Source organism: Folsomia candida, unplaced genomic scaffold (genome assembly GCF_002217175.1).
Source record: "Folsomia candida strain VU population unplaced genomic scaffold, ASM221717v1 Fcan01_Sc005, whole genome shotgun sequence".
Taxonomy (NCBI): domain Eukaryota; kingdom Metazoa; phylum Arthropoda; class Collembola; order Entomobryomorpha; family Isotomidae; genus Folsomia; species Folsomia candida.
The window spans coordinates 3393419-3412314 of record NW_019091197.1 but is presented as its reverse complement, the minus strand read 5'-3'; the positions used below and the strand labels follow the sequence as shown (position 1 = coordinate 3412314).

Below are 18896 nucleotides of genomic sequence, written 5' to 3'. Positions count from 1 at the left end.
TATATAAATGTCATTGAAAATAACCTGCCAGATAATAAGAGAAAACATTTATTTTAAAATTTTCACACATATCACGATTATCAAACTAAATTTTACACATATTAAATATTTCTTCCTGCACATTTGATAATTCGTACTTGTAAAAACAAAATCTACGTAGCACCAAGCACAATATTTTCAACGAATCAATAATTGTGATATGTATGCTGTATGCATATCCACATAATTACGCAACAATACATTTAACAATATATCATAATTTATATAAATACACAAATATCAGTAACTTTAATATTTTTACATGGGTACATATGTAAAATGATGAAGATATATTAAATTAATTAATAAAGTCAAAAATTACTTTACAACGTCAGCCATGATATGTAAATATGCTTATAAGCAATATGCCTTCGATTTCCTTAATTATTTTAATAATGTCCAAACCTCGTGTTAATTTGTCTCTCACTTTCTCCTACATAAATATGTACATATTTGTAGGTCATCATATGCGTAAATGTCAAGATCATATTCTGTTTGAAATGGTGGACAAGGCAAAAAATAGTCCTAAACCGTGTGGGTACGAATGTGGGCACAGTGCTGGGCGAAACTATGACTAATTCTGCGACACACGTAACAACTGTATCGCATTATGTTCGTGGAATTTTTATCGCTAGGCCGTGTCGGTGTCAGGGTTAGTTTCTTTACTTGGGATTTTTCTCGTTTTTGAAAATTTGCAGATTTTTCTTGTGGTGTTGAATTATTTTTTAATGACACAAGTGCGTTTATTTGTGGATTTTTATTGATGGGTGCTACCCTACAAATTGGTCTAGGTTTTTGTATCGGTGAAGGCGTACACATTTGTTCACTGTCGGAAGATGACGAGGGGTCAAAAATTATTCGCCTGATTGTACACGATTTGTGAATTTGGGGACTGCTTGCAATAGGTGAAGTTTTGCAAATTTGTCGCCTGCTTGTTGACCCCGACGATTTGCGAATTTTGGGACTGATTTCAATCCGCGGAGCTTTGTAAATTTGTCGACTTCTTTTAGATGACGAAGTTTTGGAAATTTGTCGACTGTTTGCAGACGACGAGGCTTTGCAAATTTTACGACTGATTGCAGACGACGAGGTTTTGGAAATTTTATAACTGATTGCAGACGACGAGGGTTGTGAAGCTTTAGAAATCTTTCGACTGCTTGCAGACGACGAGGGCTTGGAAATTTGGCGACCGCTTGTAGACGACGAGGGTCGCGAAATTCTTCCACTGCTTGTAGACGGCGAAGACGTGCGAATTTGTCGAATGCTTGTTGATGACGAGGGCTTGGAAATTTGGCGACCGCTTGTAGACGACGAGGGTCGCGAAATTCTTCCACTGCTTGTAGACGGCGAAGACGTGCGAATTTGTCGAATGCTTGTTGATGACGAGGGACTTTTCGCAATCAGTGAAGCTTTGCAAATTTCTGCATGTGTTTTCATCCCTTTTTTCGACAGAAACTTCTTGGGGCACGTGGGACATGCAATGTTTGCATGCACCTTGACCTTATGATACTTCATCTGAGAGACCCTTTTAAATTCTAAGGGACACAGGGGGCACGAAATCTTTGCTGGTTTTTTCTTCGAATGTGCGATTCTTTTGTGTCTTGTTAGGTGTGACGCGAGTTTAAATTTCTTGTGACATTTAGGGCATGGGAATTCACCCCGAATCGAGGCATGGACGAAGATCTCGTGCCTTCCTAATTGCTTGGCTCGGTTAAATTTTTTGGGGCATTTTGAACAGGCAAAAATTCCTTTGGGGAGATTTGGCTTATGCTTTCGAATCTCATGAATTCGAAGGATCCGTTTTTTCCTGAATTCCTTGGAACATTTGGAACACTTCCAGACCTTTAGAGATGTGTGGGTGGTCCCCATGTGAGCTGTGGAGTGAAAAATAATAATCCAATCAGGACAAGAAATTATCATTATTATTTTAGGTGTATTTTTTTAGTGTACAAATCTCAACTTATTGATCAATACTTTCAGGGTTTATAAAGATTTAAAAATTTGTAACGGCATAAATGGTGTATAGAATTATGTACACCACAATTAAAGAAGTACATTTTTTTCCTGAAAAAATTTTCACTACAATTTTATTTTTTGTAGTTCATCGAAATTTAAAATTCAAAAAGGCTTTGAAGAAAAAACATCCGAAAAACTACATTTTGTGTGAAATGAATAAAGAATTTGTAACTGAACTACTTGTTTTTTTAAGTAATTACTTTGCAAACTTATTCGTTTTTAACCTTAATCTGGTTTCCAAATGTATGAAAATGAAATGAAAATCTTAACCTTTTAAATCAACCAGAGAAAGAAACATTTTCGGGCAGGCTGGACATGCAAAAGTACCCATTGTTCCAATATGCGCCTTGACGTGGTCATCGAGTTGATCCTGATTCTGCAAACCGATCAATATTCATTGCACTTAAATAAATTCATGTTTAGACACAGACTGTGAGACCATACCGATCGGATGCATTTAAAGAGATTAAAGTAATTCGAAAGAAAGCGAAAAGTCGTTAACTGGTAAAAGCATCGACACCATGTCCACTGACCAAATTCACGCAGTCCTTTGTAACATTGTAAAATCCATAAATTCTTGAAACTTGCAAATTTTTACAAAAGTTTACAAATATTTCCAAAGAAAATTATCCTACAAACTTCTGTAAGCTTACTCCCAATTTTGGAAAATTTTATAAAACTAGATATTTTACAAAACTTAAGGATTTTACCAGTTACGTGAATTGCTATTTTGTTCATAATTATTTATATTTGAAACTTACATACCTTCAAACTCGTTCCACATATACTGCATCCGAATTCCTCCAAGGGATGGGTGACCTTGACGTGACGAGTTAGTTCGTCCCTCACAGAGTACTCCTTTTCGCATCGACCACATCTGAAGAGGTTGTGCGTCTTCTCGTAATGCATGACCAACGTGGTCTCCGCTGTATAAATTTTATCACAAATTTTGCACTGAAAAATTCGTACATCTTGTGATAAACTTTCCTTCTGCTGAGAAGTGTTAACGGCCTGGTTGAAATTTTCGGGACAAATTTCTTTCTCTTGGTTAAAAGTGCTTTCGTTCCCCGACGGGGCTAAATTTTCCTTCAAATTCGAACTTGAACAACTTGGGGTGGTTTTAGTCGGGGAGGAATTGGGAGTCATGATTAATTAATTGGATATAAGGGGTGGAACTACTGTTCAATAAATTTCTAACTGCTGTCTTCAGTCAACGATTAATTTAAAATCTTCTTATTTTAAATTGGGAGAACTTGTTTAAGAGGAATGTAACCAAAACTCCATTGTGTGAAGGTACAAATTCTGACTCTGAAAATGGTCAAGTGCATGGCATTAAATGCGCCTCGTTGTTTGGCTGCGAACTATATTTAGGAAGGAAGGGTGTGAGGTTTACAGTGCCCGATTTTGATGTCCCTTGGATAAATGCATACATACCTACGTTGCAGGCTACAATATATCAAAGGGCATCAAAATCGGGTACCATGTATGTATTACATACATGTATCAACCTCACAACCTCTCCTCCTTAGTTGGGTTCAATTTTATTCCTAGATAGGGATAACCTCAGAGTGCATACAAAAAACATACAATTTTTTTAAATGTGTCTTTATTTATAATAAGTTTAAGAAAGCTTAAAAAACTTGTTATAAGCACCAAGGAGAAAATGCGAATTTACTTTGAGTGAAACTTCTGAAACACATGAAAACATACGTTATGTTGCAATCATTAAGGGCTTCAATCTCACTATGTTTCCTCAATTTAAAAAAACATACAGATAAATAAGTAAAACATACGTGGAATTTGTCCACAAACATTACGCTGCATTAGGTGTTTTAGGAACCCTGCATGGATTTTATGTTGTTACATGCGTACGTGAAAATATGTAAGTTTCAAAACTAATCCTAAAAGCAGTAAAACAAAACTAATCTGAAGAAAGGTTTAAATATGCACATAATGCACAAACATTCATGCACAAATATATATATGAAAAGATTGGGTTAACATTGTAGGCCTTTCATTACTATTTGTATTTATGAGACATTTTAGCAGAGTTTACATGTAAACCTTAAACGAATATATGTATATGTATTAATACTTGTACATATGTATAAGCGTGTATAAATTGAATTTACTTATGTTTGAGTGCACAGTTTAAACGGTCCCAGGGCCTTATAACATCTTGGTTTGTCCAAGAAGAACCTTTTAGGACCAAACGCCCGAATTCAAAACAGCTAAATCCAATAGATATGCTAATTTTTAATTGGGAGATATCAGTAATTACGTCACCTTAATTTAAGAGAAATTGGAGAAAGTTTTCCAGACAGAGTCTCAGACTACCCCTTCCCGTGAGGCAATACAATTCCTCCCTCCATGCCGTTACTTCTTTACTTACGGACAACTGTTTTCTAGTTATTTGCACTTTGTAGCTTGGAGTTAATAATTAACTGTTAATTAATAACTAATTACAATTTCATTAATTGTTACAACCTCCTCGTCTGATTGTCTGTCTCTATTTGGCGAAATAAAAGTCGGATTCCAGATCTGATTGTGATTTACAAGCGACAAATTAATCAAGTACGAATTTTAATTATTGTTACAAAATTTGTATATATTTTATCACCATAATAAATTAATGACAATCTATAATTTATACATTATTATACACTTCACAGGAAGGAGATCACAATGGAGACGGATATTGATCAAGCGACGATACAAGTAGCGAATATTGACCTTGTCGCCGACACCAACAAAGTGACGATGATGGCTTTGACGAATCCACTTGTAATTTAATTACTTAAAAATATAATTGATTCCTACATAAAATATTGCTACATTGATTCCATGTTTGACAAACATTACCATTAATAGTTACAATTCGAAATATTCGACACTGAAAAAATGTACGGATGGTGAACAGATATAAATTACAATCCTTTCTTGTTCTTTTATTTTAGATTTTGGACCAAATATTCCGCTCATTGGACCCCATCAGTCTAAGGTCGGTTCGACTCGTCTGTCGTCTTTGGGCTGACGTCGGCGCCTCGTTTCTCGGCAAGCAGGGTCACCTCATCTTTTTGTCATCGTCGGATTACTACTGCACCAGTCCTTACTTTACGATGCCCAGGGAGTTGGCCTCATTCAACCCAAAACTGGCCAAGAACGTAACGCTGTACATAAATTATAACTGCAACATAAATTGTAAATGTGCTCCGAATACGACCAATCTGCCGTCCACCTTTGCAACAGTTTTGCCGTCAATTTGTGAGAAATTGGAGACACTCCGCTTCCTTTCAGGAAGAGCTTTTGAACCCCGACTCCATGAAATGTGGACTACGTATGACTTTCCAAACCTAACTCACATCACGATCATCGCCACAAATAAAGAGTTTAATCAGCACGACGGCGACATGGCATTTCCGAACATACAACAATTTCGACCCCTCGGAAATCTGAAGGTGCTCTGTTTGACGAACTTCCTCCTTGGAGAAAGAAACCCTTCAGAGTCCGACTGGTCATCCGCTTGTCAAGGACTGCTAAACGCTGCCCCCAACTTGGAAGAATTCACGCTCAACTCGGTTTTCTACCCGGACTTGTCGCCCTGTCCGAAACTAAAGGAGTTCAACTTTCAATATAAAGAATGTCGTGATTATGTTACCAAGGAAATTATAAAACTTGACATCTCCGAGATGAACCGAATGATGGAAAGATGCCCGAATTCTCTGGAAAAGTTGACTTTGAATTTAAATCCGAATGAGGATGCTATAGAGCCGACAGAGGTAAATTGAGGCTCGTTTTATTTGTGTATTTGTGTTTTTAAGCATTTCTATTAATTTGTATTTTAGAAACTCAATTTTCGCTTCCCAAATCTCACCTACCTCAAGCTCGATACTGCCGACATTTTTAAAATTCAGGACTCATTGAACGTCACCAACCTACCAAAGCTGACCCACTTCTCCATCAATACTTGCAACTATCTCGATTTGTCTAAAATGATGGCAAATTACTATATGCACCACACTGGGATAACCTCGCTCAACGTTGTATGCGCCTATTGTGCGGAAGTAGGGAACCAGGACAGACATGCTGCTGCCAAATTGGTAACCCTCTTCCCTGCGGTGAAGGAATACAGTTTGGAGTTGCAGATTGACTTGGCCGGGGATGATGTAGCTTTTCTCTCTTTGAGGGCAATGATGCAATCCTTTGGTGGCTGGGAGTTAACACGCGGGCAGGTGAATATTCAATATAAATGGATCCCCTTGAGCCTGGCAGCTCTGAATTTGCATAACGAGTCCGATACGGAAGTCGTGATTGCCGTGATGGAAGGAATGTCGGATTGGAGAGGTTTGAAGTCAAGCTTAATCCGGGTTTTTCTTATTATCCATCAGCTTAATAAGTTTAAACTGATTCTAGCATTGCCGAACACGACACTTCAATTTGTTGGTAATCATGGCGAGCCATACCTTCACCTGACTGACCGGATGCGAGATGCCCTTCTGTCATGCAGGACAATAAAAAGCGTGACTATCAGTGAATTTGGGGTACATTTTTATACTTTGGTAATGGTAAACGAATGTAGAATCTTACATTATGTTAATTTACATAGATTGACGAGGACACTTGGGAGGATATGAATGCATTTATCGAAGATAATAATCTGCCAGTTAGTATCCCTAATATTGATGGGTTTTGGTGATCTTGACCCATTCGGCGGTCAAATTAATTTATTGAAATACTTCTCAATTAAAATTTATTTATTATTATAGCTTCCATGTGTTTGTTACTCTAAAATATTGGATGAATATCGGTAAATTGTAGTCTACAATGTCTAGTTTAAGCTGAGGTTACGTTAGTGTGTTTTTATGTTGTTTAAATTGTGTAATTACAATCAGTTGAACTTTAAATAATTAACTCTAAAATGGCTTGAACATTTCCCCAATTCCAAAATTACCAGGCTCGCTGTAAAAATAAGTCGACATTATTACAGATTACACAAGTATTACTATTTACTCAAATTTAATAACACTTACAAGTTTCCGTCCCTTCTTGACTCAAGAAATTTTTTCTTATGTTTCTTCCCTTCGAAATGATCCTTCGCCACAGCGTCCGAACTCAAATGGATGTCACATACAGTACAAAATCCACCAGAGTCTGAAAATAACGTGATGAAAATTAATTAAACTCATTAATAATACTAATTAACGATTGGAACAATAAAATACATTCTAAGAACTGGAAAAAGTCATCCATGGTACATGTTCAAAGAAAGCCCAATTAATTTTCAAAAATCTCCCAAGACAATTATGTAAATAATAACTGTCACTCACCTTTCTTCGCCTTCTTGCTAACATTCCCTCCTAATGATGACGAAGGACCACATATTTCATCAAGGCTTAAATCCGTATCGGCTTTTCGTTTCTTCTTTTTCTTCTTGGATTTTTTCGTCGTCGTCGTCGTCGCCGCCGCCGCCGCCGCCGGCACCACGGCAGGTCCACCCTCGATAAGATGTTCATGTCCGTTCTCCCTTAGCCACGAATTAACAGCCATTTTATGCTTGTGTCCGGAATAGTGAGAATTTGCTACGACATTAGATGTAAGCTGTACGTAAACAGTAATTAGTAAAAATATCCATAAATACAACTATGTAAGTCGTCTCCATTACAATTAATTGTCACGTGTTATTTTATCTTAATTACCTCTAACTTACATAATCCACACTGTCTCAATTCGCCATCCTTTTTTGGAAATATGTAAATAAGATCGAGCAATTCTTTTGGCAGGTTTGCTTTCTTCTTGTTCTTCTCTTTATTATCAGATATGGCGGTAGTTTGCGCCATAGTAAGGATAATCAGGGAACAAAAATAAGTATATCTTAATAGGAAATTGGTGGTAAACAATTAAAATTCGACGAGGAAATAAATCATTTCGAAATTATGAGTTCCAACTTACAAACAGATGACAGAGAATGTCAACATTTTGTTTGACGGGCAAGGATTCAAAGTGAGTTGAGAAATGCATCCATTTTCATACAATTTCATGAAACAAATTTAATTCGCATTGCTTATATGCAGTGGCTTATCGGGCTTATCTTAAAGTGAAGTTATTCAAAAAATAATTTCCATATATGTATTTAAAGTTTTGTATAAAATATTTCGATCACATTTCACAAAATCTTATACATATGTTCATATGTACATATGTACATACAAATGTATAACTACATAGAACTTGAACCCTTCACGTAATATTAAGTTTCTATGCTGGAACCTGTTATTCATATACACGTACATTTTAAAACTATATTTTTTCATATTCTATATAGTCAAGAACTTTATAAGGTACATATAAACTTCTTCTCGTCACTTTAGTTTGCGTGAAATTTTAAAATGTTTGTGTCCGTTTTTTCAATTGTTACAATGGACACACACAAATTGAATATGTACATACATATGTACATATTCCAACCTTTTTAAGCTCATTAAAATAGATTTCTTAGCAAATTGTTGATATGTACATACATATTTCATAAACCTACTTACCATTAAAATTCGACGTGTTTAGATAATATTTCCAATATTTCCTGGAATTGAGTACCTGGAAGGTGTTTGTAGTCCACATGGATGTTTAGGAAGGTAGTCCATCAGATTTTTATGTTTAACCCTTCCACTCTATTTTAGTGACTACATAATTAGAAAACTATTTTCGACTCATGAATACGTTAAAATGTTAACACGTGCATACAATATATCAATCAAGAAGCAATGAATCCCTTCGTCCAGTTCACTTCTACTCCTTCCATTGCAAGTACATTGATACATACGTGCAAAAGTCCTCTAAATTTCACTGGACAACTAAAAATTAACCGTCTTACCATGCAAATTTTCAACAAATACGGCCTCTTAAATTTCTTAGGGTATTGCAACTTGGTAAGATTATAAATAGCTTAAACATTTCGTTTCATATATATTTAATTTACTTTGCATATGCATAAATAAATATGTACAAATTGTCACATTTCAGGTGCTAGGATGTCGAATTGTTGCATCCGGCTTGGAGTCAACTTTTCAATCTTTTAAATACGCAATGAGTAACAGCTCACCAGGAGAATTAAATCATATATTCAATAAATATATAGCTACCTTATTTGTACACTTTATACTATTAATCGGTCTCTCATTTTCGGGATTCTTCGCCATTTTCGCACCCCTCGTCAACGGTCGGGCTTGGGGAATCAGATTTGCCAAAGTTGCAAAATTTTTCGCCGATTTAGCCTTCTGGCTTGTTATCTTGGCTGTATTAAGCAACTTGCGTTTGATAGATTGGAATGAGGTACTTTCTGGGAGATGGGAATTGGCTGAGGAGGCCCTTAGAGGTTGGGGAAGGATTTATGTGTCCCTGGGAACGTATTTTTACTGTGCAGTCGGTCAAATGTATTTCGTTGATAAGTGCGATGAATTCATTAACCAGTTAAAAAAGAAGCAGGCTGAAGAAAAAAAGGGGTCGGAGAAAAATAATTGTTTACTCGAGAATTGGAAAAATGTAGAGTTAGATTTTGTATCGTGCAAGAAATAGGTTAAATACGTTTTAATTTATAAGTCGATTAAACACTAAATACTTGGAAAATGATGCGTATTTTGTAAAAAATGCGCAATATTTATGTAGATCAGTAAGAAATTTCTGAATGGTCTTGAAATAATAAGCACTATGAGTTTTCGTTTTAAATATTTAACAAGGTTTATCATCGAATCTTATAAAGTTTGACAAAATTGTTGATGTTAAGTAGCTAAGTAAATGCATATTTATGTATTTAATAGTAATAAATATGCTTATGTAGGATCTTGTCTGTACTGTATTAAACTTATGACTTTCACCTAATAAATTTACATGTTAAATCAAGCAGCGGGTCATGAGTATTCTGATGGATACTACATATTTCTATGCACATTGAAAGCACAATTTTATTTTTTTATAATTTGGCTAAAGTGCAATATAATATTCTATTTAGGAACGTGTAGTACAGAGGGGTGGGACAGAAGAGGGAGCCACTTTGCCTAAATTTATTCCGGCCTTATTATTCGTTTGTGAAGTTTGGTAATTGGTTCAGTGTGAAGCCCTTTAGTTTGTCCAACGAGCCTCAGTCGCTTTTTCCAACCAGTCATGACCTTTGACACAATTTTCAGAGTGATTCTGCATCACTCGTCCTGAACACTTTTCCAAAGTGCATCAAAACGCACGCGTTTTCCTTTCAAGAAGGCTCTGTTTTAAGTACTCGAATCCAAAAAAAACATCGGATTGATATCAGAGGAACTATCGAGAGTTTCTGTAGTAGGAATAATTGTTATACACAAACTTTTTTTAAAATCCTTCGCGTAGGCTGCTATTTTGTGAGAAATAAGTTGGGATGAGAGCATGATCTCGGGATTTCCTACGAGTCACTTGCTGTAGGTCATTGTGAATGACTCTAGAAATGTTCTCCTACTAACGTTTAACATTTTCGCCATGCAACTTTTAGTTGGTGGATTTACCGTTTTGGCGAAAAATTGATTTTCCGGATAAACTTTTTGGTTCAAGCGGATCTTGGGTATCCTTTCCGTGGGGGTGGAGCTCTAACCGCTTTTTCCCTCCGCTTGATTCCAACGTTTTTAAGTACATTAGAAACGTACTTTCGATCGACGATAAATCCATTTGCATCAAATTTTCTAACAATCGCTCTCTGGCTCAGTATGTCTTTGGAAAACACTTTTATGCGTGCCTCGCACTCTGGGGGGTGCTGCAGGGGCATTTTTAACCGTAGGGAAAATCTGAATAGTGCTAAATTTTCGTTAACTATCTGGGTATGACATATGCAAATTTTGAAAATGCCGCGACTGTGCATCACACGCCACCCCTAAAATTCAAGTGGCTCCTTCTTCTGTCCCACCCCTGTAAATCTGGAATCCAGATTCTGGATAAGGGTAAAAAGGTTGCTCGTAAGTAAATATGTAGAGATTCTCCATCCATTAAACTCCTACCAAACCTGAAAATTATGAAAACTCCTTAGCGTGTGGTATACATATTTACATGTACATACATATTTATTTATAACCTCGGTTAGTAACCTAGTTCTGGAGTGTACGTACGTAAGCATTTTGCCTGGAATATGAATGTACGTGGTCTGCACTGTATTGCCATTTTGTAAGGTCCAACTCGACCTTTTAAATACGTCTAGTTCATAGGTAAATACATTCATAAAATAAACCCAACCAACCCAAATTCCCTGGTCGTCAATAAATATTTAAAACATCCGTCTCATACATACAAATCAAGGATAATTTTAGAGATAGGTAAAATCGATCTGAATTATCTCATAATATTTCGTCTAGTTATGTAAAAACTTATTTTCTCCAGAAAATATGTACATGTAATAGTACCAAATACAACTTATGATATATATTTATGTATAGCTATGTATACACATACATACATATGTCTTATTGTGCGTCATCCCTGTGTCTTATAAAACTGCAATCTACAATTATATAGCTTCCTTACATAAGCACAATTCCATTTTGCTAATATATGTATGCACCAATTATTAAATTAACATTTGTACCTGAAATTTCCACCCAAATAAAGTCTAATATCTACAAGCAAAACGTTTAATGTCGATATTATCTACTTTTGAGCTCGGTCGAACGGCCTATGGATCCGTATAAAGTAAATGCCGTACTTATTTTGATCAAAACGACCTGTCCCATTGGACAGCGGTTTTAAAATATGGTTGATTTGATACCCATGTACCTTTGTTGCAATTTGACATGATCACGACCTCCGACTTAGGATTAGCGTCGTGAGGTTAGAACCTATGTACCTGGTCAGTTAAAGAAATTACCAACGGGCAGACCGTGCGTCCGTCTGACGGCATCAGACCGATGGGCAAGCGGTTTCTATACGGTAAGCCTCGCTCACTTAACAATGACGAAATTATATAACAAATAATTCGTTCATGAAATTCGGCCAAGGGCTTGATGCATATTCACAATTGTCTTGGTATTAAAATTGCATTGCATGCATCCATCAAATCATAGCATCGATTATGCTACTAGTTTGGACTCCAAACTAGTAGCATAATCGAAGATTTTAATCGTGATAGAACTTGTGTAATAAAATACTTACCTCAATCGTAATAAGTTTTTCATAGAGAAGAAAGTTTGATGCAACTAACAAATCAATCAAGCGTGGAAGTAACCCTTACATATGTACAATCGGCTGGCAATCATTTAGGTAGATAAACTTGAAAAAATAAAATATATCGATTATAATCCGAATGTATTTGCTTACTCGAGCCATGCTTTTTTGGAAATCAAGGAATATTCCACAACTCACATTTCATGAACATATTTCGCTTTTCAGCTGCGTTCATAAGTATTTTAAGATTTCGTGATAATTTTCCTATCCTGCAATTCCACAGAAATAACGTTATGTGATAAGAAAATTATAGTGAAATCATGCAGTATAAATGAAGCTTTACATATGTACATACATATAAATGTGCAGACCTACATGCATATGTAATGAATGACTGGTTTTGCATGCATACATGCATATGTACATACAGAGCCTAACTGAGTAGCTGCGGGATGGGTAGTTTCCCCAGGGCCGGGCCATTCGGGCTGACTTAAAAATTTGCATAAAAAATAAAATTTCTTTTAATAGCTTGACCACATTTATTTTTTTGCGAACTCCTGTTAGGTTACAAGTACCACGAACAGTAAAGTTTTGGGGAAACAGCCCACTTAACAATATTGGCATTCTTACTATTTAACAATTGTCTTGTTTATTTATTATTCTTGACGCTTGTCAAAGTGCATGTGCAGTGTACATGAATCGGAATCAGAGCTGCACGTCGGTGAAATATCGGCCGCAGCCGATATTTTTACCCTTAATTCTCAGTCAATAATTGTAACAAATATATTTATTCGGCTTTGCGATATGAAATTGAAATATCAAGCCGTTACTCAAATATGGAACGGATCATTTTAAATTTGTTCAATGACCACAATAAGCAGCCCCATATTTTTTAACTGGTGACAATGGGAGAATTTTGCTGCGTGACAGAATTTTAAAAACATTTCTCCACCAAAACCATTGGTATTTTCGAATGTTGGCGCAACTTCAAAAGTTACAAAGTTGTATTTTTCAAGCTAAATTGAAATTTCCAGATTAAATTTTTCAGATGTGCACTTTCAAAATGGTTTTTTGTTTTTACATGTTTCTGGGTTTAGAAAAATCTCAAGACTTAGGATTAGCCGCATTTACAACATATAAATACTTATATGTACGACATATAAATTCCTTCGACTATCAGGTATGCAATTTGATGTGTATACGAAACTGTTTTTTAATCTGATCAAGCTTCGAAAAGAATTTAGGAAGGCGGAAGGTTTGTCTGAAGGTTTGAATTATTTAAAAATTCCTCTGCAGGGTGAATTTCGATTGTTAACAAAAATTAACGGATTTGCTGATTTTCGTGTGGGAATATAAAATCATTCTGCTCAAAATCTGCGAGGAATACAACCCCTACCCTTTTACTTCACGACGGTATGCTTAGCAAAAGTATACACCAAAATTGTTTTGATTAGGATACGCCACAGCCAAAAATATTCTTGCTCTCTAAAATAAACAAATACATAAACCGTCAAACTTCAAATTGTAGCATTTTTGACATTTGTCTTCGTAATTTGTCTCGGCACAATTTAAGCACGAACGCACAATTTCATCTCATGAGAGGATAATTTTCGAGCAAAGCAAAGTCGTTGTTCTGTGCAGTAAAATTATCAATTAGTATTTGATCTAATCAAGTTTATGTTGCTTTAAAAAAATATTTAATTATATATTTTACTTCAACTTTGCCTCGAGAGTAAAATTCACACAATCCGTCTAAATCGAGGGTACAAACCCAATCAGCTTGGTTTAGAGTAAATCCTATAGCGGGTGGATCACTTGGCATTTTGGCGTGTAAATGGTCAAACATGATTTTCCAAATCTCAAATTTTGATACAATACGTTAAATACGATTGCCCTGGCGAATCAGTGCCGAAAAGAGACCTTAATCCATTATCCACTTCCCACTTATTGTTTTTCGTGGCGTCCGCCATTAATCCTTTTCCGGAAGACTTTGCAACTTAATTGCTCATTTTCAGCCACCGGAACCGAAGTTTTGTTTTGCCGAAAGTATCGACTGTTTCACAAAGCTGGGAGTATTCCTTCTTACACACAGCCGACATTTTTTTATTTAGCGAAGATTAGGAATTTTCCATATAAGTATACAAACAACCTACTTTGACTATATAAATTCAAATGAGTACAATTTATGGAAATTATAATCAACGAGCCTAAATATTAATCTCCATATTAACTTGGTATGATATACATACATAAATACTGCTTTGCACAACCGATATATCGGTCACATTTCTCCTGTAGTCCTATAAAAGAAAGTTCTCTAGAACAATTTAAAATCCCTCCGGTCAAAATTGGAGAAAACCACTTCATGCCTATGCCTTGTGAGTATCTAGTCAACTTTTTTTTTTTATAAATAATCAACATTGTAAAATAAGACGAAGAAAGTTCCAGACAGTGTCTGAAAGGCAACGAATTATTTTCCAGAAGTAAAAACCTCATATACATATTGCATAAATAAGCCGACTCATAAATTACGAGTTTCCAAAGTAGTCTGCAACAGCTAATCGAATTAGAATCGAATGTCTGAATGGTTTGGTTGTGTAACCAATACTGCCACATTTTTCCCAGAGTCATATGCATATTAAGCATCTAGGAGATAGTTGTCTAAAATTTCAGTGGCAAATTATACAACAAACAGATATTCAAAACAGCTAATTAACTATCTATCTAAATGAATTTCCCATATGGACTGGACACACCCTTGGGTGTGGTCCGACTGGTCCAGTTCTTGTACATAGAACACTACCCTTTCCCGTACAAGCTCCCGTATCAATTTGCATACCGGAAGAGAATTCTTCACTTGGAAATGGTGCCCCTGAGACGTTGGTATGAGAAACTCATCCCGCCACTGTTCCTTCTGGGGACAATATTTCTGTCTGCGATGTCCATCTATTATTTGGCGAGGGATGAGGATCGAATTTTTCAAGATATCCGTTTCTGGTGGTGGATATGCAGCATAATTGCCTGCATCCTATGCGTCATCGCCTATTTTATCGTAATACTGGATAAGGACCAGATAAGCCTGCATGCTTGGGAAACAACGGTAGAATTCGATTGGCACGTTCGAAAAGGTAAATGAATTAGAAAATTTAGCAGAAAACATTTATAGAAGATAAATCACGTATGCACAAAATACCTTAGGACTTACTTAGACGGTAAGTGTCGAAAACTTTATATTGGGGGTATTCATTACGAATTCGCATTGCTGGCATCGTTAGGAAAAAACGTTCCCCAAAAAACTGCGGAAAAAAATTTTGACATAAAAATTATTTGACAACTTGTACTTGTCAAAGTTACTTAATATTGTTGTTTGCAAATCCATATATTAAATACAAAGCGAGCATGCGAACTGGTAATGAATACCCTCAATGTTTGACCACCTTGCAAACATGTGCATACGTCGTTTTTGTGCGTTTTTTTAACTCAAATCCATCTTTAAACATCACATTGAATTTACAGAGTTCGAAATCCACTCCAACCTTAAGTACCGGAAATTACTACAAAATTGGGACGACGGCTTGGTGTCCCTCATCATCTCGGGTTTCGTGTTGCTGTCCTACTGTGGAATCCCAGTCCTCGCACTGATTATGATTCTTGTCTTGGAGTTGGACCCAGTTTCTTCCCCGATTCGACACGTGCTTTCACTGGTCACTATTGGTATTTCTGGCACGATTATGCGGTCACTAATATTTCTAATATGTTACACCCTTAGTATTATCGCACTGTACGAATTGAGTCGCATGATAAGTTTAGGATTTGCATGTGTAGTTTATGGTATTCAATGCATTAGCACGTCTGTAAAAATCGGTCCATTATTCTTAACCAAAATAAGGAAATTGTACGATTTGCATGTGTTAATCATGTGGTACAAATATTGGCAGATTCAAGTTGCAATTGTAGAATTTTTGGTGAGAAATACCATTTCAGCGGGACTTTTGGGATGTTGTATGTTCGTTATTACGTCGAGTTACAGTTTAATCAGGTTACACTCTATATTCTCTGAGATAATTTTGTTTCAATATATATTTTACTTTGTTTGTGTAACTCTAGTCATTAAGTTTGGCTGGGGGAGGATTTCACAATTTCACACCCAGACGAACCACTTGTTCGAAGTTATGTTGAAGTTGAGGACGTTGAGAAAAATCAGAACGATTGCGGAGAGAAAGTTGCATTGTAAAGTGATGAAGTCGATGAGGCCGATTGGGGTCCCGGTGGGGGTCGGGAACTATACTTTTTTCCATGCGAAACGATCCAATGAGCTGATGTTGATAATGTTTGTCGTGGATAATACAATTTCATTGCTACTTATGGACTAATTGCAGGTTGAAGTTGTGTAATAAGAAAAAATACGTATGTATGTACACAAATATGCTTCGGATTTTAGAGCTTAATCATAAACAAAAAATTAATACTAAATAAATGAGGGTAGTAATTATTTATTTGCATTCCCAGTATCGTAAAATAGTTTACGAAGACAAAACAAGTTTCGTAAAAAATCGTAACCTTACAATTAGTAACGCGATTTTTAATGCCAAAATCTTACCTGGCTACAAAATTTCGTAACCGTCGTACCTTGTTTTATCGTACGAAGATAACCAAGTATAAAAAGGAAGCATTAATATTTATATTTCGCGTTTCATAACGACGCAACTTGTAATCTGAACACGTGCTCTTTGTTACGTAAAGAATACTAATAAATATGTAAGATAAATTTGTAATTAGAAACGGACGACAGTATTGCGTGTAAAAAATAATTTCAGGCTGTTTTGCAAATACAATTATACCCAGGAAATTGTAATATTGCATTGCATTCCGATTTTTTATATCTGCCAATCCTTGAACTTCAGTAGTGTTCACTTGTAACGATAAACTCCTCAACTATTTTGCGTAAAATAATTTCGGCGATGCTACATATTTATTTTATAGAATTTTTTTGTCGGCCTTCAATTGATTTTCCGTCTTACATGAGTGATTTTTTCTTAAATATGTAGATTATTTGTATTATACCTAGATTATTGTAGTGGTGTGTAGACCTGCTAGATAAATATCGAATTCAACTTTGCATGAATATGGACACGATAAATATAGATACATTACTACAAGTAATACCATATAGTAATAGCCCGGCATTAAAGTTTTACCCTATCGGTAGTAAATTGTCATTTTAATACCAAGCGGTAGCAACTTTAATACCGGTGAATCAGTACCTGCATGACTATACCAGATTTCTTACAGTGCACATACATATTTTTATTACAGATTGAACAAAAGTATTTCCATTATAAAGTTAGGGAGACCACACAATAAATAAAGTCGCTTACGTGACCATTCCACCTCGTCGAAGTGTCATATTATTGATTGTTTTGCACCACATTCGTCTAGCGAAAATTAAGCATGCTTCTCATAAATTTTTAACTACTGAAATCCCAACAAAATAAAACACGAACCTTGATAAATTCAGTGAATGTGTATCTGTAGAACTAAATACAAATATTTTTATTGGTAATGTAAATCCGACTCCATCTCATAATTTGTCAGGAAGTAAACAAGCCAAACAAACTCTTGAACGGTCAATGTACATGCCGATTTTTGGTCATTTTTGAAAACGTATCGTCATGACGGTTATATATCTAACCTATGGCAAACCTTTAACTAACCTATGATTTGGATGCGTATACGCGAAATGAGACCCCAGATCCTCTATAAATTAGTGATCATGATCCACGGCTGTTTCTGTTTAATTTCTTCAGATGGATCATTCGCCGTAGAATCTGCACCAAGCTGGCAACTCGGCGATGTTTGTACCCTGCACGTCAAACAGTTCAAAAATACTTCATTACACCGGAACCTTCTGAATTTGGTCGTGCTACATAATCTCCCAGCTAGACATGTCTTTACCATTTGGAATTCTGACAGTTCATGGATCGTTCGACCAATTTTTTCCTTCTTTGAAAAGTGTTCCGTCAATGTCGTCATTTTACCAGAAAATTTGCAAAAAATTGGTACTGCGCACGATTATCTCGCGACTCGAGCGAGTCACATTACTTTCGCGGATCGAAGTTGGATTAATTCCTTGTATATTTTGGTAGCCACGTCGTGTGATTCATTAGGCGCAAGCGTGTGGTTGGGACATGTGGTTTACGTACATTTCGTCAATTGTCCCCAGTTGGACGGGGTAAGTCAATTGTGTCTTATTTTGAAGTTTGAAGTATTCAAATTCGCAAATCCAAAAAATTTCAGACTTTTAAAATTTTTACATTGATTCGGAATTTGTTTTTACTCAATTGTATCAAATGTTAGAGTTAGCCTATTTAGGACACGCTGAGTCATCACCAAAATTGTCAACATATTTTTAATCATTTCCCTGCTCTGCGAATTTATTTTAAATTCTGAGCGACAAATTTGTTGTCAGTAAGGTTATTATGTGTGTAATAGAAAGACTTGTAGATCAAGGTCAGACAGCTTCGATGAGTTCCTATTTTTCTGAAGGTTTGTCTCCTCCTTCAAAAGCTTTCAAAATCTGTGTATATTTAAAAAAAAATTGGCGACGGCCTTCTCTAAAAATTTATCGTCCCGAATTTTTAAATAAATTCTCAGTGTATAGAAATGACGTTGGC

General features: G+C 35.9%; 4 protein-coding genes across 5 annotated transcripts; 2 read left to right on the top strand and 2 right to left on the bottom strand.

Annotated features, from left to right (window-relative positions):
- Positions 1-32: 32 nt before the first annotated feature.
- Positions 33-3387, bottom strand: LOC110849621 (zinc finger protein 236). Of its 2 annotated transcripts, XM_035851935.1 has the most exons (4): positions 2821-3387; positions 2326-2431; positions 1402-1913; positions 33-1293 (listed from the first exon to the last, which is right to left on the bottom strand). In XM_035851935.1, the coding sequence occupies exons 1-4, from the start codon at positions 3199-3201 to the stop codon at positions 565-567; spliced, it is 1728 nt and encodes a 575-aa protein (XP_035707828.1). In that variant the 5' UTR covers positions 3202-3387; the 3' UTR covers positions 33-564. The 2 variants fall into 2 exon arrangements, with proteins under 2 accessions (XP_035707828.1, XP_021952740.1); XM_022097048.2 differs by having other exon boundaries at positions 33-1913.
- Positions 3388-4193: 806 nt separating this feature from the next.
- LOC110849682 lies at positions 4194-7290 on the top strand. Its single transcript, XM_022097116.2, has 6 exons — positions 4194-4629; positions 4728-4839; positions 5013-5834; positions 5901-6399; positions 6469-6596; positions 6662-7290. The coding sequence occupies exons 2-6, from the start codon at positions 4741-4743 to the stop codon at positions 6749-6751; spliced, it is 1638 nt and encodes a 545-aa protein (XP_021952808.1). The 5' UTR covers positions 4194-4629; positions 4728-4740; the 3' UTR covers positions 6752-7290.
- On the bottom strand, positions 6795-8059 carry LOC110849683 (zinc finger matrin-type protein 3). The gene is made up of 4 exons (XM_022097117.2): positions 7752-8059; positions 7383-7653; positions 7086-7206; positions 6795-7014 (listed from the first exon to the last, which is right to left on the bottom strand). The coding sequence occupies exons 1-4, from the start codon at positions 7890-7892 to the stop codon at positions 6969-6971; spliced, it is 579 nt and encodes a 192-aa protein (XP_021952809.1). The 5' UTR covers positions 7893-8059; the 3' UTR covers positions 6795-6968.
- Positions 8060-8471: 412 nt separating this feature from the next.
- LOC110850180 lies at positions 8472-10340 on the top strand. The gene is made up of 2 exons (XM_022097655.2): positions 8472-8981; positions 9076-10340. The coding sequence occupies exons 1-2, from the start codon at positions 8817-8819 to the stop codon at positions 9625-9627; spliced, it is 717 nt and encodes a 238-aa protein (XP_021953347.1). The 5' UTR covers positions 8472-8816; the 3' UTR covers positions 9628-10340.
- The last annotated feature ends 8556 nt before the right edge of the window (positions 10341-18896 follow it).